Source organism: Haliotis rufescens, unplaced genomic scaffold (assembly GCF_023055435.1).
Source record: "Haliotis rufescens isolate VD_foot unplaced genomic scaffold, xgHalRufe1.0.p SCAF_15, whole genome shotgun sequence".
Classification (NCBI taxonomy): Eukaryota; Metazoa; Mollusca; class Gastropoda; order Lepetellida; family Haliotidae; genus Haliotis; species Haliotis rufescens.
This window is the reverse complement of record NW_025963835.1, coordinates 15318849-15345862: the sequence shown is the minus strand read 5'-3', so window position 1 is coordinate 15345862 and position 27014 is coordinate 15318849. Positions and strand designations below refer to the sequence as shown.

Below are 27014 nucleotides of genomic sequence, written 5' to 3'. Positions count from 1 at the left end.
CATCAGGACCCATGACTTGAGAAGCTGTGGATTAATATAAGGTTGGATTAAGTTGAGGATTCTCCTGTAAACCTGACGGAGGAGAGGAGATTATCTTCAGATATAAATCTGCTGATGCTTGAGGGGAGGGGGGTGTTGCATTCATACTGAATCTCATTTTTGGCTAGGGGCCAGCGGTCGCATTCTTTTGGAGACTCATTAATTTCACGATTTACAGTATCACGGCACCAGAAATGGGCTTCACAAGTTCTACCCGTGCAGGGAATCGAACCTGTGCCTTCGGTGTGACGAGCTATAACTGTAGTAGCCACTAGGCTACCCCACCCCACCAATCTAATGAGAAGAAAGAGTTGGGGATACTGGGAACCGGTCATGCTCGAGGCCCTTCATCATAAAAAAACTCCACAAAGAAGAATAAGATAAATATTTTATTTTTGTATATGAGGTAAACAATTACGAAATTAACATACTCTATGTAAATAGATAAATATGCCAATTAGGATAACCTGAGATATGATTCTCATTTAAATATTATACAAATATATTCTCAAATTATTAAAACTAAATCATATGGTCACTGCACTGGTCAGCTTTACAGTGGTTGACACCATTTGTCAAATCTAGCTAGACCACAGATCTTTTTGGACTGGTATCGGTTTTTGAGAAAATAACTAGTCCCTCTGGAGTTTCACTGTCTCAGACTAACACGTCTATCTCTGCTTTAGATCAGTGACCGAGATGTACACGTCACATCATATGCTGACAGAACTTGGTTCACCCGTTGACTCCCGGTCCCTGCAAATGGTCCTGTGTTGTGCCAGGTTATCCTTCTCCCTGGCCACAGGTCAAAGGCCCACCCTGACCACAGCCCACAAGGTGCTCCAAGGTCGGATGTATACTGATATGATACCTCTCTGCCTGAAGATCTAACACCTCCATAGAAGGTTGCATTGGGTTAAACCGGAGTGAATTCAATCCAATTAAATCCAATCCAAATCATGTATAATGGCCCAGCCTTTATCATTTATATTTCGAACTGATCAATCAAGTTCATTTTCAAGACACAAGAATCAAATGTGCTACACTGAATGCTTCGCTCACCCATATGTGGTAAGAAAGTTTTGTGTGGTTTGTTTAGTGCTGCACTAAAAAATCGAATCTGGATCAGACAATTCAGTGACTGATATGAACATCGATCCACGCAATTGGGATATGATGACATGATCAACCAAGTCAGCAGGCCTGACCATCCGCCTCTCACGACAAGCATGGCTTGCTTAAGATCTATTCTAACCGGATCTTCGAAGATGGGTAAGAAAGTACACTGGGCGCAGCCTCCTATGGAGGGGTTGACAGATCATCACACAGAGGGAATATCATCAGGGTAGATTGTTAACATTCATGATTGAAACAATGACTCACAATGTAAACACCTCTAATGGCTGAGAGAAACTTTTTGACATTCCACAAATAAGAGCAGCAACTCGACTCTGGATGAGCTTGTAGGACAAATCTTTCACACAAACAAAATCATGATAATGAATAAAACGTATTGCACAACTGCTACATTATTCAAGGCTGACATCTGCGTGTTTTGTGGTGTTTCATACAGATGATCAATAAATGATCTTCACAGGGACAATGGAACAAAATACTTTAAGACAAAATATAGGATGCTTGTCTGAAGATAATCGACATGGATAATCCTCATGTAATGTGAGTGAGTTTGATCTAGGATCCCAAATCCCAATATTCTAGGCAGGCCAAAAGTAATTTTCTTTGGTTCAAAAGGTTTGTTTTTTTCTCACATTCAGAGGTATCACATGTATTTTACATCACATTCAATACAATAGTGTAAAAGTAAGCATCAAAGCTTCTTCCTCTTTTAATACTTGTCCTGTTTTGGAACAAAGGAATAAAACAGAAACATAACTCTACTGAACCAAAACAAGTTAGGAATCATGAGTATTTAGGGGGATATTTTTATGAAAGCGTGAGCTAAGTCTTCACTACAAAAAGTATACTAACATGAAGTCTACTTTGGGACTTTACTGCAACAGGCTACAGCCTATAGAATGTCGGCCTCTAAATAAATTCCTGAAAGACCTGTGAAAGAGAAGCTGGTGAAGCTGTTACAGGTCCGGGCAGCTGTACAAACATCTGTATCATGCTGAAGGACCAGTCTCAGCCTGGACTCCATTTAAACACTCGCCACAGAAGTAACTTTGTGGGACTTTCCAGTGTGGTAAGGCTCTTCAAGTCACAGTTCACAATGAGATACAAGGTTCTAATCAAAATCAGGAGTGTAAGTGGGTCAGAGAGTTACGGCCTAGGACGTCAAAACCGCCACCAAAAATATCCAATATCAACCGTACTGTATTTCCTCTACACGTACTAGATACACGGTTGTCTATTAATTTTGTGAGAGTTGTTGACCTGTCATCTATTACAGGCATGTGTGTATCATGTAGACATGGCGTCTAATAGTGGATACGTTATACAGTTCAGATGGATCATTGGCAGCCATTTTTTATGGATCGATATATAGGCTATTGAATGTATTCATACACAGTTTTTGTGTAAAAAGGCTTAATTTGAAAGAGGTTTCAGTAGTAAAAAGAATACATCTTAATAACCAATCAGAATCAAGCATTCTTCAATGTCATGGCAGAGTCACAATGAGATACTTCCAACAAGTTCTAATTATAATCAGGAGCGATCTCATGGACGGGTGCTGATCACCAAATAATTGCACTGATTGATCCTACTGCTAAGGCACACTGTCTGATCTAGTCAAATCTGGAGATGTCCCTCCCAAACAGGAGAGTCTTGGTCCAGTCCAGGGGCACCTGCATCCTCAGTCGCCAGCTGCCCAGCCGGGTCAGGTAGGCCGAGCGCCACAGCAGCCATGAGGGAAACCCTGCAAAGAAACAAAGTCTCACAATTGTCAGCCTTACCACTAGTTTGAAATACACTCTCAAAAGAAGTAAAACAATCCCGATCCTTTCATATTATTATAGTCATCCAGTCATGGCATAGATGAAATAAAATGAAATAAAAATCAAATAAAAAATGATACATTGGTTTTTTTTAAGATTCCATGAAAACGTCAAAAACAATAAAATGACCTCCAAACTCACATGCTTGATTGGCATAACAAGCCTGCTCCTCCATTTGCACACTAGCAGGCATTCGCCTATCCACAATTAAATAATGATCATTTGTACACTGTAATTTCGTTTGTATGCGTGGGAATAAAGGATTGAAATACACCTTTCGTTCTTTCAACAATAGAAACGTGACATTTACATCACAAATTGAGATCACTTTTCAGTGAGAAATCAGTGTGGGAAACATACTATTTCTTCAACTGCGTTTATCGTTCTCGTTTTGATACTTTCATTTATTTCGGTTTGAGACTGAAATATTCACTGATCTGTGTATAAAATGGTGAAGCATCGATTGCATCTAGTTAATTCCTTGTTGTGGTATCCTGATCACAACTTGCTGATATGTCCAACTCTGACAGTGACAATAGTTTTTTAGTTTTCATTGAAAGTAAATGTTTTTCAGAAAATGAATTTCAGATGTACAAGTGGATTACAAAGTTTACAAGTGATTACAAAACACAGATTGGTTCATTTGTTTAGTATATTTTCTCGAAATCACAAGATGCAGTTGTAGTCTTGAAACAGCACTACAAAGATGAAGTGACATGTCATAGGCTCTGTGAATCTGTGGCCCTTGTTAACATGTTTCATTATGTAGGAGGGCGTGGAGTCATCCCACAAATGACATCCTTACCTTGTCAGCTTGCTGACGGGATTAACCTCTTTGGTCATGTGGACAAGGCGTCCGACCTCTGATCAGAAGGTCCGTGGTTTCGAATCCCATCACGGGACATTGAAATTTTATGGCCGCTACATTGGCGCCCAACATGGGGCTGAGCACGTTCAAAATAAATTTGAGTAAAATAAGCCTCAGTACCCTACCCGGGACGTGCCTTCTGTTGACGGGGGAGTATGTAGCAGGGCATGGAGTCATCCCACAGATGACATCCTTACCTTGTCAGCTTGCTGACGGGGTTAACCTCTTTGGTCATGTGGACAAGGTGTCCGACCTCACAATACACATGGATTTAACCCCTACCATTTACTCCACACCCACTGGTCCAAAACACATTGTATACTTGGTGTTTATGGAACATAACTCGCGTGTGAGAGAAAACAATTTAACCAGTCTCTGGATTAATGGACTTGGGTGTGATAGCTGCCCATTGGCTGTTACCATGGTGAAGAAGTTGGTTTACCTTGTATTTTGATGTTGGGTGTGTCTGACAGAGCCTGATAGTCCCCGATGTATGCCAGCATCCCCATACTGGTGAACTTGAACTCTCCCACATCCTCGGCACATTTCTTGTTGAGGAAGTTGGCCAGGTAGCGCCCCTCCCGCTCCGCCACCTACAACAGAGACAACAGGATGACAAACGAGTCAGCAAGCTGGGTTTAGTGTTGCTGGGGACAGTATTTCACGGCGTGTCAGCTTCACGTGGGAGGAAAGCCTGAAGTGATGCAGGTCTCAGACATTTACCACTTTGGTGAAACCCACGAGCACGGGTATGGTGTTGTCCATCCCAGAAACATAGTCAGGCTGAACCGGGATTTGAACCCGTACATCCCAATTGCTTAGATTGATGCTCATGACGTTAATCACTAGAGTGTCCGGTCCAGACTCGATTATTTACAAACTGCCATGATATAGCTGAGTGTGGGGTTAACAAACAAACAAACAAACAAACAAACATGTGGTTGAGCCGAGTGCAAGAGGTATACTTAGAGGATGGGAAACTGACTGACACTCACAGCGTATGTTTGCTCACTTCCGTGTCACTTCAGGTTTTCCCAGTAAGGATTATTCCCACTTTGAACAGTATTTCAATAATATCAGGACGTCAGCTTGACGTGGGAGGAAAGCCTGAAGTGATAGATATCTGAGTTGTTTCTGGCATGCATGAATGCAACAACAGATTAGGCTAAACAAAAAAAAGTCTTGGTTCTCAGGCACTGCCCACATCATCAAAAAGTTCATTGCACATTTCGTTTTTGTTTCCAATTTCAATTTTTTTGGGTGCATTGTGTTTAAGCATTAGGATTTTTATATTTTTTTTAAAATGACAAAAAACAAAAAAACGTGTGGCAGACTTTATGATGATGCTGGTGGTGCCTGAGAAACAAGACTATTATTCTTTTTAGTCTTACAGCTCCTCAGGCAACATGGCCTACCATTGTTTCAGGATGTAAGATGGATGTATACGTTTTGATGGCTGTTTCACATACACCACTTGCACCCTACTCATGTTGCTGCTAATTCACCTGAGCTGTGCATGGCAGAGACACGTCCTTGATGTCGGCACAGTCCCCCAGGGCAAACACGTCCTCCAGGGCATCGCCACCAGGGGTCTTCAGTACTCTCAGGTAGCGATCAGTCAAAATCTGAAATGTATTCATAAAACAGTTTATTTGTTGTGATACAAACACTGATCTCAGCAAAATTGAGTCAGGGCCAGACAATCCAGTGATTGATATTGTGAGCAACGGTCCACACAGTCGGAGTACCAGTGCACATTATAGACAAAGTCATCAAGTATGACCACCTGATCCATCTGGTCACCACTTGTGTGAAACTCAGCCACACAATACACAACCATTACATTTCCATGTGAAACGAAGACAGCCACACAATACACAACCATTACATTTCCTTGTGAAACGAAGACAGCCACACAATACACAACCATTACATTTCCATGTGAAACGAAGACAGCCACACAATACACAACCATTACATTTCCTTGTGAAACGAAGACAGCCACACAATACACAACCATTACATTTCTATGTGAAACGAAGACAGTCACACAATACACAACCATTACATTTCCATGTGAAACGAAGACAGCCACACAATACACAACCATTACATTTCCATGTGAAACGAAGACAGCCACACAATACACAACCATTACATTTCCTTGTGAAACGAAGACAGCCACACAATACACAACCATTACATTTCCTTGTGAAACGAAGACAGCCACACAATACACAACCATTACATTTCCATGTGAAACGAAGACAGCCACCCAATACACAACCATTACATTTCCCTGTGAAACATAGACAGCCACCCAATACACAACCATTACATTTCCATGTGAAACACAGACAGCCACCCAATACACAACCATTACATTTCCTTGTGAAACGAAGACAGCCAGACAATACATAACCATTACATTTCCTTGTGAAACACAGACAGTCACACAATACACAACCATTACATTTCCATGTGAAACAAAGACAGTCACACAATACACAACCATTACATTCCCATGTGAAACAAAGACAGTCACACAATACACAACCATTACATTTCCATGTGAAACAAAGACAGTCACACAATACACAACCATTACATTTCCATGTGAAACGAAGAGAGTCACACAATACTCAACCATTACATTTCCATGTGAAACGAAGACAGTCACACAATACACAACCATTACATTTCCATGTGAAACGAAGACAGTCACACAATACACAACCATTACATTTCCTTGTGAAACGAAGACAGTCACACAATACACAACCATTACATTTCCATGTGAAACGAAGAGAGTCACACAATACTCAACCATTACATTTCCATGTGAAACGAAGACAGTCACACAATACACAACCATTACATTTCCTTGTGAAACGAAGACAGTCACACAATACACAACCATTACATTTCCATGTGAAACACAGACAGTCACACAAAACTCAACCATTACATTTCCTTGTGAAACGAAGACAGTCACACAATACACAACCATTACATTTCCTTGTGAAAGGAAGACAGTCACACAATACACAACCATTACATTTCCTTGTGAAACGAAGACAGTCACACAATACACAACCATTACATTTCCATGTAAAACACAGACAGCCACCCAATACACAACCATTACATTTCCATGTGAAACAAAGACAGCCACACGATACACAACCATTACATTTCCATGTGAAGCACAGACAGCCACTTAATACTAAACCATTACATTTCCATGTGAAACGAAGACAGCCACCCAATACCCAACCATTACATTTCTATGTTAAGCAGACAGCCAGACAATACTCAACCATTACATTTCCATGTGAAACGAAGACAGTCACACAATACACAACCATTACATTTCTACCTAAAACACAGACAGTCAGACAATACACAACCATTACATTTCTACCTAAAACACAGACAGTCAGACAATACACAACCATTACATTTCTACCTAAAACACAGACAGTCAGACAATACACAACCATTACATTTCTATGTTAAGCAGACAGCAACCCAATACTCAACCATTACATTTCCATGTGAAACAAAGACAGCCACCCAATACACAACCATTACATTTCTATGTGAAACATAGACAGCCACCCAATACACAACCATTACATTTCTATGTAAAACACAGACAGCCACCCAATACACAACCATTACATTTCTATGTAAAACACAGACAGCCACCCAATACCCAACCATTACATTTCTATGTAAAACAAAGACAGCAACCCAATACACAACCATTACATTTCCATGTGAAACAAAGACAGCCACCCAATACACAACCATTACATTTCCATGTGAAACAAAGACAGTCACACAATACACAACCATTACATTTCCATGTGAAACACAGACAGCCACCCAATACACAACCATTACATTTCCATGTGAAACACAGACAGCCACCCAATACACAACCATTACATTTCCATGTGAAACACAGACAGTCACACAATACACAACCATTACATTTCCATGTGAAACATAGACAGCCACCCAATACACAACCATTACATTTCCATGTGAAACACAGACAGCCACCCAATACACAACCATTACATTTCCATGTGAAACAAAGACAGCAACCCAATACACAACCATTACATTTCCATGTGAAACAAAGACAGCCACCCAATACACAACCATTACATTTCCATGTGAAACAAAGACAGCCACCCAATACACAACCATTACATTTCCATGTGAAACAAAGACAGCCACCCAATACACAACCATTACATTTCCATGTGAAACATAGACAGCCACCCAATACACAACCATTACATTTCTATGTGAAACAAAGACAGCCACCCAATACACAACCATTACATTTCCATGTGAAACAAAGACAGCCACCCAATACACAACCATTACATTTCCATGTGAAACACAGACAGCCACCCAATACACAACCATTACATTTCCATGTGAAACAAAGACAGCCACCCAATACTCAACCATTACATTTCTATGTAAAACAGACAGCCAGACAATACACAACCATTACATTTCCATGTGAAACATAGACAGCCACCCAATACACAACCATTACATTTCTATGTGAAACACAGACAGACACCCAATACACAACCATTACATTTCCATGTGAAACAAAGACAGCCACCCAATACACAACCATTACATTTCCATGTGAAACACAGACAGCCACCCAATACACAACCATTACATTTCCATGTGAAACAAAGACAGTCACACAATACACAACCATTACATTTCCATGTGAAACGAAGAGAGTCACACAATACTCAACCATTACATTTCCATGTGAAACGAAGACAGTCACACAATACACAACCATTACATTTCCATGTGAAACGAAGACAGTCACACAATACACAACCATTACATTTCCTTGTGAAACGAAGACAGTCACACAATACACAACCATTACATTTCCATGTGAAACGAAGAGAGTCACACAATACTCAACCATTACATTTCCATGTGAAACGAAGACAGTCACACAATACACAACCATTACATTTCCATGTGAAACACAGACAGTCACACAAAACTCAACCATTACATTTCCTTGTGAAACGAAGACAGTCACACAATACACAACCATTACATTTCCTTGTGAAAGGAAGACAGTCACACAATACACAACCATTACATTTCCTTGTGAAACGAAGACAGTCACACAATACACAACCATTACATTTCCATGTGAAACAAAGACAGCCACACGATACACAACCATTACATTTCCAAGTGAAACACAGACAGCCACCCAATACACAACCATTACATTTCCATGTGAAGCACAGACAGCCACTTAATACTAAACCATTACATTTCCATGTGAAACGAAGACAGCCACCCAATACCCAACCATTACATTTCTATGTTAAGCAGACAGCCAGACAATACTCAACCATTACATTTCCATGTGAAACGAAGACAGTCACACAATACACAACCATTACATTTCTACCTAAAACACAGACAGTCAGACAATACACAACCATTACATTTCTACCTAAAACACAGACAGTCAGACAATACACAACCATTACATTTCTACCTAAAACACAGACAGTCAGACAATACACAACCATTACATTTCTATGTTAAGCAGACAGCAACCCAATACTCAACCATTACATTTCCATGTGAAACAAAGACAGCCACCCAATACACAACCATTACATTTCTATGTGAAACATAGACAGCCACCCAATACACAACCATTACATTTCTATGTAAAACACAGACAGCCACCCAATACACAACAATTACATTTCCATGTGAAACACAGACAGCAACCCAATACTCAACCATTACATTTCCATGTGAAACACAGACAGCAACCCAATACTCAACCATTACATTTCCATGTGAAACAAAGACAGCAACCCAATACACAACCATTACATTTCTATGTTAAGCAGACAGCCACCCAATACACAACCATTACATTTCCAAGTGAAACAAAGACAGCAACCAAATACACAACCATTACATTTCTATGTTAAGCAGATAGCCAGACAATACTCAACCATTACATTTCCATGTGAAACACAGACAGCCACACAATACACAACCATTACATTTCCATGTGAAACAAAGACAGCCACCCAATACACAACCATTACATTTCTATGTTAAGCAGACAGCCAGACAATACTCAACCATTACATTTCCATGTGAAACAAAGACAGCCACCCAATACACAACCATTACATTTCCATGTGAAACAAAGACAGCCACCCAATACACAACCATTACATTTCTATGTGAAACACAGACAGCCACACAATACACAACCATTACATTTCCATGTGAAACAAAGACAGCCACCCAATACACAACCATTACATTTCTATGTGAAACACAGACAGCCACACAATACTCAACCATTACATTTCCATGTGAAACACAGACAGCCACACAATACACAACCATTACATTTCCATGTGAAACAAAGACAGCCACCCAATACACAACCATTACATTTCTATGTTAAGCAGACAGCCAGACAATACTCAACCATTACATTTCCATGTGAAACAAAGACAGCCACCCAATACACAACCATTACATTTCCATGTGAAACAAAGACAGCCACCCAATACACAACCATTACATTTCTATGTGAAACACAGACAGCCACACAATACACAACCATTACATTTCCATGTGAAACACAGACAGTCACATAAAATTCATCCATTACATTTCCATGTGAAACACAGACAGTCATATAAAATTCATCCATTACATTTCCAAACCAACCACCTGTCATAAACTTACTATTATTTGGGGGATGTGCATGCCAGAGTTACCTCCCATGTATCAATCATCACAGGTTATTGGCAAGCTGAGGTAAAGGGAGGAACACCAAACTGTCATAAATGTATGATATGATGGACATTCAAGATTTACATCCCATGCATCAATCGCCACAGGAACATGTGTTATTGACAGACGCTGAGAGAACAGGAAGAGTACCAAACCTGTCCACGACTGTTCTTCTCCACCTTGAGACTGCGTGTGAAGTGCCGCGGTGCCAGTCCTGTGCTCCACACCACCAGTCCGCACGGAATAACACGACCATCAGCCAGGGTCACACTGTCCTCCTTCACCTCTGTCAGACATACCAGCAGTGTCAGACATACCAGCAGTGTCAGGGACATACCAGCAGTGTCAGGGACATACCAGCAGTGTCAGACATTCCAGCAGTGTCAGGGACATACCTGCAGTGTCAGACATACCAGCAGTGTCAGACATACCAGCAGTGTCAGGGACATACCAGCAGTGTCAGACATACCAGCAGTGTCAGACATACCAGCAGTGTCAGGGACATACCAGCAGTGTCAGACATACCAGCAGTGTCAGGGACATACCAGCAGTGTCAGGGACATACCAGCAGTGTCAGACATACCAGCAGCAGTGTCAGGGACATACCAGCAGTGTCAGACATACCAGCAGTGTCAGGGACATACCAGCAGTGTCAGACATACCAGCAGTGTCAGGGACATACCAGCAGTGTCAGACATACCAGCAGTGTCAGGGACATACCAGCAGTGTCAGACATACCAGCAATGTCAGACATACCAGCAGTGTCAGACATACCAGCAGTGTCAGGGACATACCAGCAATGTCAGACATACCAGCAGTGTCAGGGACATACCAGCAGTGTCAGATATACCAGCAGTGTCAGGGACATACCAGCAATGTCAGACATACCAGCAGTGTCAGGGACATACCAGCAGTGTCAGATATACCAGCAGTGTCAGGGACATACCAGCAATGTCAGACATACCAGCAGTGTCAGACATACCAGCAGTGTCAGGGACATACCAGCAATGTCAGACATACCAGCAGTGTCAGACATACCTGCAGTGTCAGGGACATACCAGCAGTGTCAGGGACATACCAGCAGTGTCAGACATACCAGCAGTGTCAGACATACCAGCAGTGTCAGGGACATACCAGCAGTGTCAGACATACCAGCAGTGTCAGACATACCAGCAGTGTCAGACATACCAGCAGTGTCAGACATACCAGCATTGTCAGACATACCAGCATTGTCAGACATACCAGCAGTGTCAGGGACATACCAGCAATGTCAGAGATACCAGCAGTATCAGACATACCAGCAGTGTCAGGGACATACCAGCAGTGTCAGACATACCAGCAGTGTCAGACATACCAGCAATGTCAGACATACCAGCAGTGTCAGGGACATACTAGCAGTGTCAGGGACATACCAGCAGTGTCAGACATACCAGCAATGTCGGACATACCAGCAGTGTCAGACATACCAGCAGTGTCAGGGACATACTAGCAGTGTCAGGGACATACCAGCAGTGTCAGATATACCAGCAGTGTCAGACATACCAGCAGTGTCAGGGACATACCAGCATTGTCAGACATACCAGCAGTGTCAGGGACATACCAGCAGTGTCAGACATACCAGCAGTCAGACATACCAGCAGTGTCAGGGACATACCAGCAGTGTCAGACATACCAGCATTGTCAGACATACCAGCACTGTCAGACATACCAGCAGTGTCAGACATACCAGCAGTGTCAATACCCTCATTAAAAAAATGTAGGGCCTGGAGTAGCCTAGTGGTTAAAGTGTTCGCTCATCACGCCCAAGACACAGGTTCAATTCCCCACATGAGAGACATTGTGTGAAGCCCATTTCTGGTGTCCCCCATCATGATATTGCTTGAATATTGCTTTAAGTGACATAAAACCAAACTCATATAATCATTTGACTTAAAGAACTATCTCAGGTGCTAAATAATACATCTCAACTAAATAATGAATTTCAGGATCACAGAATAAATTATGGGCTTTGCAAGGACGAACAAGACTTAAAACCCATCAACTTGATCAGATTATTTGGAGGTGTCTAACCTGTAACAGAAGACTGGACCATATCAAAGCGGTCTCTGTTTTGGATCTTCTTGGTGGCAAAGTTGCGAAGCCTCTCATCGAATGATGCCAGGATCTGGTTGGACTCCACCAGTGTCACCTTGACCAGCTGCTGCTGCTGCTTGTACAGATACATCACATCCTGGAGGACAAGACACACAGACATAGTCAGAGCAGCCCATCTGATTTCTGTATCTCGAAAACCAACATAAACAGGCAGTTCCGAATGAAAATGATAAAGGCCACACTATGGTATTTTTGTATACTAGGATATTGTTGTGAAGACTTTACACACCCTGTAATTTCTGCATGGTCAAAGTTCAAATGATGCGACCTTCTATGAACATGATGGAGGATTTGTCAGACTTTCATGCAGAGAAAAAATGAACTGATCTGAATGCAATATGGTTGTCGAAAATAAAATATGTAGGTGATTTATAATAGATATCATACTGTTACATAAATCAGTAAGGCGGCAAAAGTTTCAGTGGAAATATGAGTGTGTCAGGATATGATCTTAAACAATTGCGATTTAAAATTGAAATATGTAGCAAGGGGTGCTTAATTATTTTCCAGGTTACATACAATCTCACTAAAATCCCTTTTACATTTATCAACTAATAAATTTTTCGTGACCTTGACACTTATTATCAGATGAATATTCCAGCATCTCACCTGCTGCACGAAGTCGTACAACTCGGCTCCGAACTCCACACCAGTTGGGCCCCCTCCAACAATGACGATGTGAAGAAGTCGTCGTGCTTCACTCTCATCAATCCCAGGCTGCACAGCAAGCTCAAAGTTGTTCAAGATGCGATTACGGATCCTTCTAGCATCACCAACTTCCTGAATGAAGGCATGATGGGTAATCAATAATAATGTCAACACAAGGCTCCAGATCATTACTAATGTGTGTTTACTAATGTGTTGTGATTCCTATTGTTTACTGATAGTTTTCTTTGGGTATTTAATATGTTTTTTACCCCCTTCATCTTCTGAAGCAAATGTGTCCACTGGCCTATATCAAAGCCTAGTTTCTAGCCTTGCCACATCAAGGCCACTTTTCTTGGCTCGACCCTGGCGCCACCTCGCTAGATCACGAGTTGTGCCCCTTGTAATGAAGACCGTTGTTCTCGTCTCGTATAGCTTCACAAAAATGGCGACTACCATGGGCGACAACCTTGTATAACAAAAACATTTGCGATTTCATCCATGACACAAAAACACAGACAATCGTTGGGGGGTTTAAAAGATGATATTCGTGTCACCAAAGACAGACAGCAGTAAATCACTTTCAAACGAGGTGTGGCAGTCGTGGATATTGATTTTGTCAAATGTTCTCTGATTTGATTTTCGATATGTATAATAGTCCAATCATATTTAGCACAGGAAAGTGAGCTTGATGTGGCAAGGGTGGAAACAAGACTTTGATAAAAAGACCAGTTGGCGCTCTTGCCTCACGAAGATGTACTCCCTGAGGCTCTGTCTATTTGGTACTTTTACTCCAAATCTGTTTAAAATGCTGTTTCAGGTGAGCTTTTCCGAATGTAACTGTCGGTAAGTGAATTTCGCGATCGGCTGATACACAATCATTTTATCTAACAGTTGTAATATACATAATCATTTTATGTAACAGTTGAAAAAGACGCATAAATAGTTTTTCTTGCATATTTGATACGCTAGGATATGATTTGTCTGCGTGTTTCAGTTTATTTAATGTGCATTTTATGCAAATACGCTGCTTATTGAGAGCTCTGGTTCCATCTATCTGTGTGTGATGTGTGGTGTCTGTAAATATAGATCTGTAAGGAAATACAGCACACAAAATGAAAAGAATACATCGGGTAATTATGCAGACTGTTGTCAAACTCTTGGGTTTCTGAATCTTTTCATGCATATTTGTATGCAAGCAACTCAAAATAAATGAGGCAGGAGCGGTTTTTTTTTTGTATTTTACGCAAATGTGCAGCTTAACTGTAGCCCTCACAGAACAAAATGAGAAAACTGCTACCACTTGGGCCTTACCTTTAGGAAGAAAGCATGCTCCGCTACTCCGGGAACGTTGAAGGTGTTGCTGAGAGCTCCCACCCCAATCACTAGTTTGTCAAACTGTAGCCAGTAGTTGAGACTGGACTTCACCCCGCTCTCACAGAAAAGGGCCTTCTTCTCAAGGTCAAGGTCAGCGGCCCGGGAAAGGTGGAAGTGAGCTGACTGACGGAATCCGGTATTGCGAATTGGTTCGATGATCGACCTACATGTGGAATATCCAAACTCATTGGTATTACTGTATTCGACGTAATTAGCGCCCAGGGCGCTCTCAAAATTAGAAATAGGGGGCTCTTATTAGAAAAAGAATTTGGTGAAAAAAAAAGAGTTGAAACATCGTCAATTTTATGGTTTATGCTGACAGCAAGAAATGATATAAAAGAAAGGTCTGTGTGTATTATACATAACAGATACATTTTCCAGAATTCAATTGCCCATAATTAAGGGTGCATATAACACACAAGTGCGTATTATACACGAATAAACAAGTCTTGTGTACATTCATCAATTGGAAGGGGTGCTTATTGTGATTGTTCACGAGCAAATATCGCTGTGGGCGCTTATTAGAGTGGGATGCTTATTACGTCGAATACGGTACATAATATTAATATAATTTAATTATGCAAATATTAAAACCAGCAGGAAATACTTGGAATGAAGGTAGTCTCGTATGAATGTTATAGCAGGAGATGGGATTATTGTTTTAGGTATAAATAAGATGCTGGCACATCCAGTGTTTTTTCTGTTCTCCAGTATATACCGGATATTGACCGGTAAAATATGACTGGCCCACATGTCCGGCAGATAAAAATGCCTCCGGAAACACTGACATCTAATTGACACAATCCTGCAAGGCAAATTATTGTTCCGTAAGACTAAGCATGCTTAACATTAACAAATTTTACTTTTTAGCTTTTTTCAAACTGACAAGTTAACTTGCAACAATATTTTATTTGTTTGTTGTTTAAGGCTGCACTCAGCAATATTCCAACTATATGACGGCGGTCGGTAAAAAATTTAGTATCAACCAGACAACCCAGTGACTGACATCATGATCATTGATTTACGCAACTGGGATACGATGACATGCCTCAACCAAGTCACCGAGCCTCAGCTAAGCCTAGTCGCCCCTTACTACAAGCATAGTCGCCTTTTACAGCTAGCATGGGTTGCTGAAGACCTATACTAACCTGGATCTTCATGGGCAACAAAAGCACAAGCAGAGCCTTGTTCAATAAAGTTCATAAAGCAGACTTTAATCAATTTCCTTTCAAGGCAAGTCTAAACCTAGAATGAGGAATTTTGTCAGGAAATCTTTCACGGAGGGTAATGTGAGAATAACTTTTGTCAGAGAATCTCTCATAGAGGGAAATGCGTTATATCTGACCTGAACTCGAGAGTGCCGACAGTAGTGCTGGCCAGGAGAGGCGTGAACAGGAAGTGGTTTCTGGGACTGACAACAATGACGTCATACAGTTTCTTGTTGATGTTCTTCAGCACACTGTAACTGCCCCACCCGGTGCCCAGCACCACCAGCTTCTGTCGACCACCCTGGGACGAGAAGCAGGCATGGCTGCCACCATGGCACCAGACAAGACGTCTGCTCCGAATATTGAAAAGGCTGGCACGAACAAGCATTTTACACACACTATACTGCAACTTCTATCCTCTTGTCCGTAAACGTGGTAAATACATTTCTAATGGCAGGAGACCTTGCTATACATTACTCAATCCAAAGTTTGATAAACACTACAACAGTGCTCACATGAAGTCACTCCAGGCTCTTAGAAACAAGTTCTACAGAGTGTCTGGTTAAGTTATGATGAATATTATGATTATGTAAGTCAACCAGCCTCTAGTCAACCTGAAACAAAAATTTCACAACTTAAGATATGATGTCTTTTGCTTATCATATTTATAAGTTTTTAACAAAATATGAAAAGTGACATATTGTGTTTGTATTTCTTGCAGTTCTTTTATGAGGCATCGCTTCCCACAGATGGCGCTGCTTGTTTGCTCTTCCGCTTATCTTCTGGTGCATGTGGGTTTTCTCCCTTGTAAAAGTTTTTCAGCAATTTTACAGCTTCATCTGCCATCACACCAGATATACAAACAAACTTGGGTCCAAGACTCGGAAGATCATCACTCGCCACATTCAAGATGGAACCACAGCCACCGAATCTTTCATTGGCACATCCGAACACAACCATGGGCACATGCATTTGTTTCAGAGCCCCAGCACACATGATGCATGGTTCCACCGTCACATATAAGACCAGTTCTGAAAACACCTCAGTCGCTTTTTTATCATTAGCTTTACACCACTTAAACACTTCTTCAATGGCAACGATCTCTGCATGTCTGGTAGCATTCTTCGTCTCGTTGACCTCATTCCTGCCAGTAGCGATCACCTCGTCCTTGTACACCATGATGCAACCGACAGGAACTTCTCTATTTTTCAAAGCATTGTGGGCAAGTTCCATTGCTTTACCCATCCAAACAAAATGTTCATCACCCGACATTTCACTACCTGTTAATCTATGAAGTTTAGCTCTTTGAAAATTGCACTCGATTCCACATTGACATTGTAGTTAAAAAAGCACTTTCAACACAGAAGGTATAGATCTATGTAGATGTGCAAGTCATTCTGAGAATGAAAGCTCAAATATGAATTTACCATTGATTGTATAAAATATTTTTTAAGAACTTGTCGAATTCATAACTTAATCCACCTCAGTATTTTCATAATCTGTTCTGTAGGCTATCGGTCATTGGACTTTGAAGCAAAGTGCTATTCTATTGATTTCTTCTAAATGTGTCTCCTTGATCACGATGAATCAATCAAAACTATCCATAAAAATAGAAGATCAAATTGTGACAATGACGCTTTACACATCTGAAAGTGATGCTACCCTTATTATTTGAAGTGTTGAGAAAACATGCCTCAAAATACTTTCTCAACATCACCAATAGGATTCACTTCTGTACACATGCAGTGTCGGGAGCTAAAGTGACTCCCCGGCATTGTCTCTTGCAATCTTTTCAAACTGTTGCATATCTCAAAATATATTAACATATGATTTGAGATAATAAGTATCACTGTTCATGTTTCATAACCATCCTGTTTTAACTACTGACAGACTGACGCGGCGACAAATGGGGATTCATTGTTTACCTTTTACAGACAAGTGGACGCGGAAGTGTCAACTTCTGTCTGTGCAGCGGTCTTCGTTATATATCGGCTGTTTCCGCCAATCCACGAGCACTTCCGTAATAATAATTATCTTTACGGAGCAACCCGAAGTTAAAAGCAGGCAGAAGACGTGACGTCATTGAAAGTACCACTGAACATTTCATGACGTTTACACAAAGGTGCACGGAGGGAAGAGCAAATTGCAACCCGTATAACAGAAGCGACAAATCAGATCAAAGCGAATGTGACACTACAGAAAACCCACTGCAGCAAGATGAATCCACTGACATTCGTTGTAAGTCAGGGTGTCACCAACAACGGTTTTGAAAATGATCAGCGCCATTTTGGTTGTAATATTTGTGAACTGTTAGTTTCAATGTTTGTAGCAGACGCTTTTTTCCAAGTCAATTTCATTTTATAACTTTTAATACATATATTTTATGCTTGGCACTTACGTTATCGATGGGTTAACTTTCATGGAACGGTAGGAGCGTGCATATCGTGTTAAGTGAACTTAATTTTGTTTTTCTGTATGACCAAAAAGTATTCTTGACTTTGACCTGCCTGAAAATCCAAAGCAAGTTTCTGAATGGAAAATGAAAAGTGTGAAAATATGAAAATGAATGAGTAGGAATGTTGAGTAAATCCTGATTTATGACACAATCAGCAATGTCACAATGTGTACAGGTGTATCACAACGGCCTGTAAGTGTACTAGTAGGCTAGTCAAGTCAGGGGCGAACAAGAATCTGTAACTTGTGTGGATAAATGCTAATCATGTGTTTTAGGGTTTTCATAGCTGAACATATTACATGGCCACAAATTCTCAGTGACAACCTCAAGTAATGTGAAAATGTTGAATTTCTGTTTTATAAATACAGCTTTTACTTTTATTATCTTTGTGTACTGCGAAAGTAATTCACAGGCATTGGGCGAAAAGGGCCTTGTGGGTGTCATATACAAACATTATGACATCATCAATCAACAGATAGCATCAGATTTTGCGCCAACAGAACTGTTCAATAGGTGCAAAATCTGATGTTATTTATTGATTGATCTTTAGTTGTAGCAGTAATTCAAATAAAAAGTTTGTCTAATACTAAGCTATGAAGTAGAACGCAACATCAGCAACTTTGGATTCAGCAGCCAAGAAAAGCTCATCATTACCATTACCTGAATGGTCTTGCACTAGTGACTAGCATGGTTACTGCAGAGCTCCAGATAAGCTTTTGGTGTTGTGGGTATCTTACCCATGCATTTTAAAATCACTGCGTATCAGCTATTCTATCTGGGTATTCAAATTTCTGTTACCCACTAGTTTTTACACATGTGGGTATTTAAGTTAAATATTTAAAAACACTATTCATCTAGTCCCTGCAAACTGGTGTTGTGTGGGTTCGAGAGCTTTATAGGACTCAAAAATACCACGATACCTCCACAAGAAAGTGTGATGGCAAATGATCATGATGTAACTGTCATCGTGGAGGTTGGCAAGGTTGACAGAATGCCCGTTTATAATTTCAAAATAAGTTGCTGATTTGCCAATCGAATACGCAGGGTTACTTCACAATATTTTGAATATACACACAAGTTTTATTTTTGTAGCGTATCTGTAATGTTCGTTGCGTATTTGATACGCTTGGATATATTTTACTGCGTATTTCTGCATTTCTGATGCATATTTTACGCAGATGCGCAGCTTTTCTGGATCTCTGTTACTGTATAACATACTTTTAACTACTTTTTTAATAGTATTTTAAACACTTTGCTGTGATTGGTTGGATTGTTGTTTTATGCCTCACTCAGCAATATTCCAGCTATATGATGGCGGCCTGTAATTAATTGAGTCTGGACCAGACAATCCAGTGATTGATATCATGAGCATTGCTCCACGCAGTTGGGATCGATGACATGCTTCAACCAAGTCAGCGAGCCTGACACCCGATCACTTTAGTCGCCTCTTACGACAAACATATATAGTCGCCTTTTACGGCAAGCATGGGTTGCTGAAGACCTGTGACTGTTAACAGATTGTCTGAGCTATTTTGAAAACAAATAATAATATGTCAATTGATGGTTAACATCCATGTGGAGTATGAGGAAATCTATTCATTTCCTAACATTTGTCTGTTTCAAATTATATTAATGTTTTTAGACAGTTGATAGAAGGATATCCTTTCAATACTTATTAAATCTTGGAAATTTCCTATTCCATTTTCATAGCTTTTGTAGTTTGCAATAGTGCATCTGATTGTTGTGTAATTTAAGTGTTGATGCATAACAGTGTAGGTGCAAAAATTGTGACACTTAATTTTATGATTGTTGAACATGAATAATATTTTCTGAGTGGTTGACCTATATGTTTAGACACATCCAAGCGTTCGAATCAAGGGCACTGAAAACAACTACTCCCCCAGTGTGTGTCAAGACACGTCATGCAACAACAAGACCCCACATATGCACTGTCCTTTCTGTGTGAAGTCCGACTCATACCAGGATCCCGTCATACTGAAAGCTCACTACAGAGTCAAGCATGTTGACAAAGGAATTGAGTTTGCTGGTAGGTAAATTTCTTTTCACAAACCACCAAAAAACTAGCAGTTATTTTTGTTATGTAATCCTGGTTAGATTACTTATGGCCTTTGTCAAGGTCATGTACATGTATCTGTCACCCCTATTATATCTGCACCTGTAAAGGGTGACAAGTTTACCAATGTATCTATGTATGCTGGCTTTACACCAAACAATACGCAATACGTCTATCCATGTGTCAATTCATATTTTAGTCTTATGTGGACATTGTAGACTTTTAAAAAGTAATATTTACAAAGTTTCACAATAAGTGCCAAATCTAAAGTCATCATGTTTATAATAATTATGGTCCTGTTAGAACTGTATTCTATGTTAAAGCTGTAATTATTTGCACAGTGAATTGCCATGAAACATGTTTTTATGTTCCATAAAATTAGCAACATTTTCTGTTCAATCATGTCCTTATGCATGTTTCTTTTGTTAGGGAACCTTTCAAAAGATTGACTAAGCTGAAAGAATATTATTATGTTTTTTTTAGTGAAAGGCTGTGACAGCCTAGTTTTAGGTTAATTAATTTTGCAAACTGCTAACCAAATTGCGCACTGTTCATGAATGATCAATGGATATAAAAAAAAGGCCATTGATTACTGTGTAATTTTTTGCCACAAGTTCATTCAGTTTTTGATTGACTTACTTACTTTAGTGTTTATAAAGCCACTTCTGACCATGATGATGTATCAGTACTTTTTGTAAACTGTTGGTTAGTCATGGGTTTTCACATTACCAAGCAACTTAATTATTATAAATTTCAGGTTTGAAAGTGTTACGATGTTGTGACCACTGTGATATTGTTGGTGTAATAAAGGGAGAAAAGAAGTTCAAAGGAGCTCACTGGCATTGTTACAAGTGTAGAAATGGCTTCAACAGACGAGACGAGGCTATCAAACATTACAAGACACACTTCAGAAATCCACAAACAACCTTCCAAATACAAATTGCTCAAGTAAGTCATCTGTTAAGACAGTATGTAGTCTATGTACTGAGTCATGCAAACATAGCAGCTTTAGAAATTGGCACTGGTCCTATAGTTCTTGCTAATGTGCCCAATAGTTAAGGTATGATAAGGACTTGTAGAAGTGTGCCATTTTTAAGGGTTATGCATTATCTGACAACCATGACAAATCAGCCAAGACCATCTTCGACAGCGATCATAGAGCTATGTCAATCATAACTCCTGTCTTCAACGTGGGCTTACGACAGTCATCGCTTTGTAGAACGGGACCTAGAACTGTCTAGGTCATTAGGCATTTTGGTCAAACTGAATTCGCACTAGCTTGAATGGGCTTTTGGGTTTTTGTTTTCACACATTGTAATGTTACTTGTAATGAACACTGGATTTAACAAGAATAAGTGACATGTGTATCACTGATCAGTTAGATCGCTGACTTTCAGTGCTGGCGATTTGGTGCCTCACTCTGGCAAGTGTGGGTTTGAATCCCGGACGGGACTTAACCCATAAAAGTATGAGAATCTGTACAATCTGTATGGCATTGTGTATTCATGATCAGTTTCAGTTTCTATATTGGCATGATAAGGAGCTGATATATTGTGGATTGAGGTGTTCCTATTTATCTTGATTAGCATTATTAATGGAATACTTTTCTGAAGTGGACAATTTAAAGGATTTGATGGCCATGAATGTGTTGACAATGATTGGAAAAGGCTTGAACTAAATTTAAGATAATTTGAAGTTTGTTGAGCTAAGTAAATGGAAGCTGTAAGGATATCCCTATGTTCTTTATCATGCTCATTTCTTCTTTATCTTGATCATCATTCTTTGATATGGAGTTGTTTGGTTTGTATCAGGAGGTGAATCAGTGTAGCAGCAGTGCTGCTGACACCACCCACAGTATTTGTTCTGACCAGGACATCATACACCCTGCCCTCACTCAGGCTGCCTGTCTTGCCACAACAGACCATAGTAAGTAAACCTGTTTCTCCATCTTCCTTCACCATCAGCCCATGTATCTTTATTTGCATGGCTCAGAACTCGCATAATAATGGTTATAAAACCATTCAGTATCCCAAGTGATGCCAAGGCTTGTTTTTGTTTTGTTTTTCACCTTAAAGTATGAACTCGACATGTTTAACTGGTCCAGGGGATAAATGTGTAAGGGTTGTGGACTTTTTATAAACATGATGAATTTCAATGGTGTAAATATACAATGCCTGGCGTGTCCTACTTGTTGAGATCGCAGGACAAAAAAAAGCTGTCTGGGGATAACCTGAAAATTTAGCATACCTTTAGTCAATTTTGATGAAATATTTGTAACAAGTTCTAAATTATATAGCTTTGAAAGTGTAAACATTGGCACTATGACCAATCCAAATGATAGCAGTTTACTGTTTATTTCCTTGTTCTGATTTGGATCACACTTAAGGACACACTCTCTGGCTGGTTGATCAGAGTGTCATATGGCCAGTTAGACGATGTATTGTAAGAAGCCATGGTAGGTCGCGCTCACTGCTCAAAACATATGGTTTTCATTTATTATGACCTAGCACTGGATGAATTCGTTATTCATGGTGGGAAACATAATGTATTCCAGTATGTTGCAAAATTGTCCCTGAATTTATGTAAGCTGGAGAACCTGACGTTGCACCTATTTAAGAGCAATCATTCTTTGCAGCAGTATTGACAAGTAATGGTGTGTGTAAGACGTCCGACGGAACTGTTCAGGTGTCCATTGCTGCCAACGAGACAATAAATGCTGCCGATGGTCAAACAATCATGATCATATCAGAGGAACAGTTGGAGGCAGCTCAGATAGAAAACACGTTCGGAACACAGATAATATCAACAGAGGTTCATACATCATTACATTTATTCTATAGGCAGCACATACATAACAATTCATTAAAGTTATTAACCAATAATGTACTCGCAGGTATTGTAGGAGAAGTTAAGCAATTATTTTGTTAAATGTGAGAATTAAATTGGATATAGAAAATACAAGGTTTTTTTCAGACTTGGTAGATAATAGATGAATTAGCTGTAAAAGCTCAACATGTGTGTCACTTTTGATTGCATGAATATTTCACCTGAAGCAGTTTCTGTAGAGAAAAATGAAAACATGGCCAATGCTTTTAAAAGGAATTACTAATCATCTAAGTAAACATCTATTTCAGGATGTAAGTTATCTTGATCCGAAACAGTCTCTTGAGAGGAAGTACGAGTCTGCAGAAATCCGTTGTCAAAGACTGGAGGAAGAGAAAGCACAACTAAAGGCAGAACTTGACCAGAACAGATCACAAGTTAGTGATGAAATGTTTTGTGTTTGAATCTTTCTATTCCATTATCTAATTAATACTCTCAGAGGAGACCTAACCTTCTCATTCTACTTCTCTGACAGTCTTTGCTCATGGGAATCTTTTTTATTGATTTTACATATGGGCTAGAATACATGTAATATCAATACCTACTTGGACGAAAGGTTAGTGTTTAAAGGTCTGGGTATGTTTATTTAAAGCCACTGTCAGCAATATTCCAGGTATATGTCGATAATCAAGTCTGGATCAGGAAATTCAGTGATTTATATGATGAGCATAAATCCATTCCAATGGAGTTTGCCCATCTCAAACCAGTTCAAACTAGAATCCCGACAGGGGCATGTTGAATGTGTCATTGAAGGAGTTCAGGCTCGCTGACTTGGTTGATGCATGTCGTATCCCAATTGCGTGGATTGATGTTCATGATATAAATCACTGGATTGTCTGTTCCAGACTTGATTATTTACAGACCGCCGTCATATAGCTGGAATATTGCTGAGTGTGGTGTTAAACAACAAACCAACAAACCAACCAACCAACCAAATCATTGTAGGAGTACATAGGGGTTTCAATATAGACAGCAATATTACAGCTATTTCACATCAGTCTTGAAATGATTTATTCTTTACATAATTAACCCAGTAGGACACTATCTGCATTGACGACACTATCAGCCAGGCAATATTACTATGAGCAACTGATGCCCAATTTAGATGAGTATTCCATCCGGTGAATATGATCCTCTACTGTTGTAGATCCAAGCTCAGGCTGAGGAGATCAACTTGTACAAGCGGAGAGAGCAGGAGCTTCTCAACCAACTGCAACTGACAGAACAGATCAATATGCAGGATATGTTGACCTCACTGCAGCAGCAGCACAAGGACCTGCTCAGTGCCCAGCTGGCATCTCTCAGACAGGCCTTCATCACACGACTACCACAGGAGCTGGTCGTCAGCTCCAACATAGTCCATATTTCACCCGATTCTTACGAAATCCACATCAATGACGAGCCGGAGAAGGTGGAAGAGACTCATGTTGTGGGTGACGGACATCATATCGTTCACATCAAACAGGAATGTGCTCCCAAGGACCAGAGTGTGAGTGAGAATGGTGTTGGTGCAGCAGGTCCCAACATTCAAACTACTACAGAACTTGTGTCCCCCTGTCTTGTCATGTGTGTAGAGGATGAGTCCGGTCAGCAGAACACTGACAGTACCACTGATCAGAACTCCCTTGTCATTGACCATACTCAGATGGACCAGGACGCAGCCAACTCAGCCGCTGCCTTAATACAGAATGGACAAACTGAAGTGGCCGGTTCTCAGATAGAGATAACAGAGGTATTAGAAGAATCAGAACCTGCAAAGAAAAGGCTTCGATCCACGTGATGCATGTAGTCCATTCTTAAATCTACCTCTGGGCAAATGTGTCTGAAGTGTTTGATAACTTAAGTGCATTTCTTTCGGCGTCCTTTTTTAACCTATGTTGAACAAGATTATGTCATGGACTTGGTACAGTTACTATGCTAGTCAAATAATTTAGATATATTTTCCAGAGGCCCATTTGTTCCCTTGCTAGAGTTAGATATACTTTGGAATGATCAATGATGTGAATCAAGTAGCTGGTTTACTGTGACATGGATTGTTCATGCTTGTGCCCTCATTCAAATGTCAGTAAATTTTGTTACTGAAAGTAAGTTGTGTTTTTGTTCTTGACCACTGATGCCAGTGCTTTTTTCAGACTTCAAGATGCTGTTGTGGTCATTAGGAATCATATTCTCAGTTCAAAAGGTTTGTTGTAGATGCTTGACCTGTCATCTATTTATGGACAGTTGTCTCTAAGTGAAGAAAGATACGGGTTAGAAGAGGTCTTCAGCAACCCATGTTTGTCAGGTGGTCAGGCTCGTTGACTTGGTTGATGCATTTCATCTTATCCTCATGCTCATGATGTCAATCACTGGATTATCTGGTCCAGGCTCAGTTATTTACAGACCGCTGTCATATAGCTGGAATATTGCTGAGTGCAGCGTTAAACAACAAACAAATAACCTAAGCGAGGAGGAGGTTTTGTAATGAGTAAACCCAGGCAATGTAGGACTTCTCATTGTTCCACCTCAACTCATGTCACATTTTCATTATGTGGAACTTGTGTCCAACTGCTCCTTTCTATGTCCAAGTTATGTTTGCAAATTGCATGTTGTAATAGTACATAACAAACGTAAGTGTTTGTAAAGATCAATGTCTTTTTCGTGAACTTCAAGGAGAATAGACCAACTCCATCGTGAGGTGGATAGAACATCTGCCTGGAGCATGGAAGGTCTGTGGTTGAATCCTCTGGCTGCGTCACCTTGCCCAGCGTTTGGTAATAAGGAAATAAAACAACAACTTGTCTCGAAGTCTGTATATGATGTTTCAGTTGGGTATCCATGTTAAACTGCATCATAGTATCTCTGTTGGCCGTCACTGTAAAAAACTGGCATTAGTCCGGACTAGTTCATGTTGCTTGAATGCAACATTAAGCCCTATTTCAGCTCACCTTGAAGGGAATACAGGCTCTTCAAATGGAAAAGCCTGTAAAATATAACACCAGCACCGCACAGTTATCAAAACATCAAATATTGTTTGATAAACATATTTTGACCAAAGTCAGTTTTAAACAAATGTTGATTCTACAACTCAAATTTCCAAAATGTTCAGTTGAGTTTCTAAAAAGTTAAATTCGAAAGTCATATTACAAAATCAGTGCCTGAGCATTCAGAGTAGAATTTAGCTTAATTCAGACATGTGCTTTTCGTAAACGCCTTGATTTGTGGCAAAAAATGATAGTCCTTCCAATTGTCCACTGGTGGACATGTGTATCACTGTAAATAATTTGTACTGCTGCTTCCTCAAATTCACAAGCAGTTTTCTGAATCAAACTTGATAGAATGGGTTTGGTTTAACACCATTGTTTAGAGTGTGTCGATTATATTACTGCACGTCAACTTAATGTGAAAAACAAACATGAAATAAGTCCAATAATTGTGGCTATGCTACAATGTATTGCTTTACTAAGAATGCCATGGAACTGTTTTGGAAAATAATACCAAGACATTTGTACTGTTT

The 27014-nt window shown here is 40.0% G+C and overlaps 3 protein-coding genes across 6 annotated transcripts; 1 reads left to right on the top strand and 2 right to left on the bottom strand.

Annotated features, from left to right (window-relative positions):
- Positions 1 to 415: 415 nt before the first annotated feature.
- On the bottom strand, positions 416 to 18107 carry LOC124138726 (internal alternative NAD(P)H-ubiquinone oxidoreductase A1, mitochondrial-like). Of its 2 annotated transcripts, none has more exons than XM_046505568.2 (9): positions 18032 to 18107; positions 16244 to 16720; positions 14836 to 15061; positions 13486 to 13656; positions 12793 to 12952; positions 10878 to 11008; positions 5373 to 5492; positions 4310 to 4460; positions 416 to 2920 (listed from the first exon to the last, which is right to left on the bottom strand). In XM_046505568.2, exons 2-9 carry the CDS (start codon positions 16492 to 16494, stop codon positions 2790 to 2792), a joined length of 1341 nt encoding a protein of 446 aa, XP_046361524.2. In that variant the 5' UTR covers positions 16495 to 16720; positions 18032 to 18107; the 3' UTR covers positions 416 to 2789. The 2 variants fall into 2 exon arrangements, with proteins under 2 accessions (XP_046361524.2, XP_048252140.1); XM_048396183.1 differs by lacking the exon at positions 18032 to 18107 and adding an exon at positions 17589 to 18004.
- LOC124138727 (tRNA-specific adenosine deaminase 2-like) lies at positions 16727 to 17581 on the bottom strand. The gene has a single exon (XM_046505569.2). The coding sequence runs from the start codon at positions 17376 to 17378 to the stop codon at positions 16833 to 16835; it is 546 nt and encodes a 181-aa protein (XP_046361525.2). The 5' UTR covers positions 17379 to 17581; the 3' UTR covers positions 16727 to 16832.
- A 53-nt stretch (positions 18108 to 18160) lies between the features above and the next one.
- Positions 18161 to 25606, top strand: LOC124138729. 3 transcript variants are annotated; one of them, XM_046505571.2, is made up of 7 exons: positions 18161 to 18344; positions 20416 to 20608; positions 21393 to 21583; positions 22447 to 22561; positions 23274 to 23446; positions 23770 to 23895; positions 24666 to 25606. In XM_046505571.2, exons 1-7 carry the CDS (start codon positions 18324 to 18326, stop codon positions 25296 to 25298), a joined length of 1452 nt encoding a protein of 483 aa, XP_046361527.1. In that variant the 5' UTR covers positions 18161 to 18323; the 3' UTR covers positions 25299 to 25606. The 3 variants fall into 3 exon arrangements, with proteins under 3 accessions (XP_046361527.1, XP_046361526.1, XP_046361528.1); XM_046505570.2 differs by having other exon boundaries at positions 23271 to 23446; XM_046505572.2 differs by lacking the exon at positions 18161 to 18344 and having other exon boundaries at positions 20443 to 20608; positions 21446 to 21583; positions 23271 to 23446.
- The last annotated feature ends 1408 nt before the right edge of the window (positions 25607 to 27014 follow it).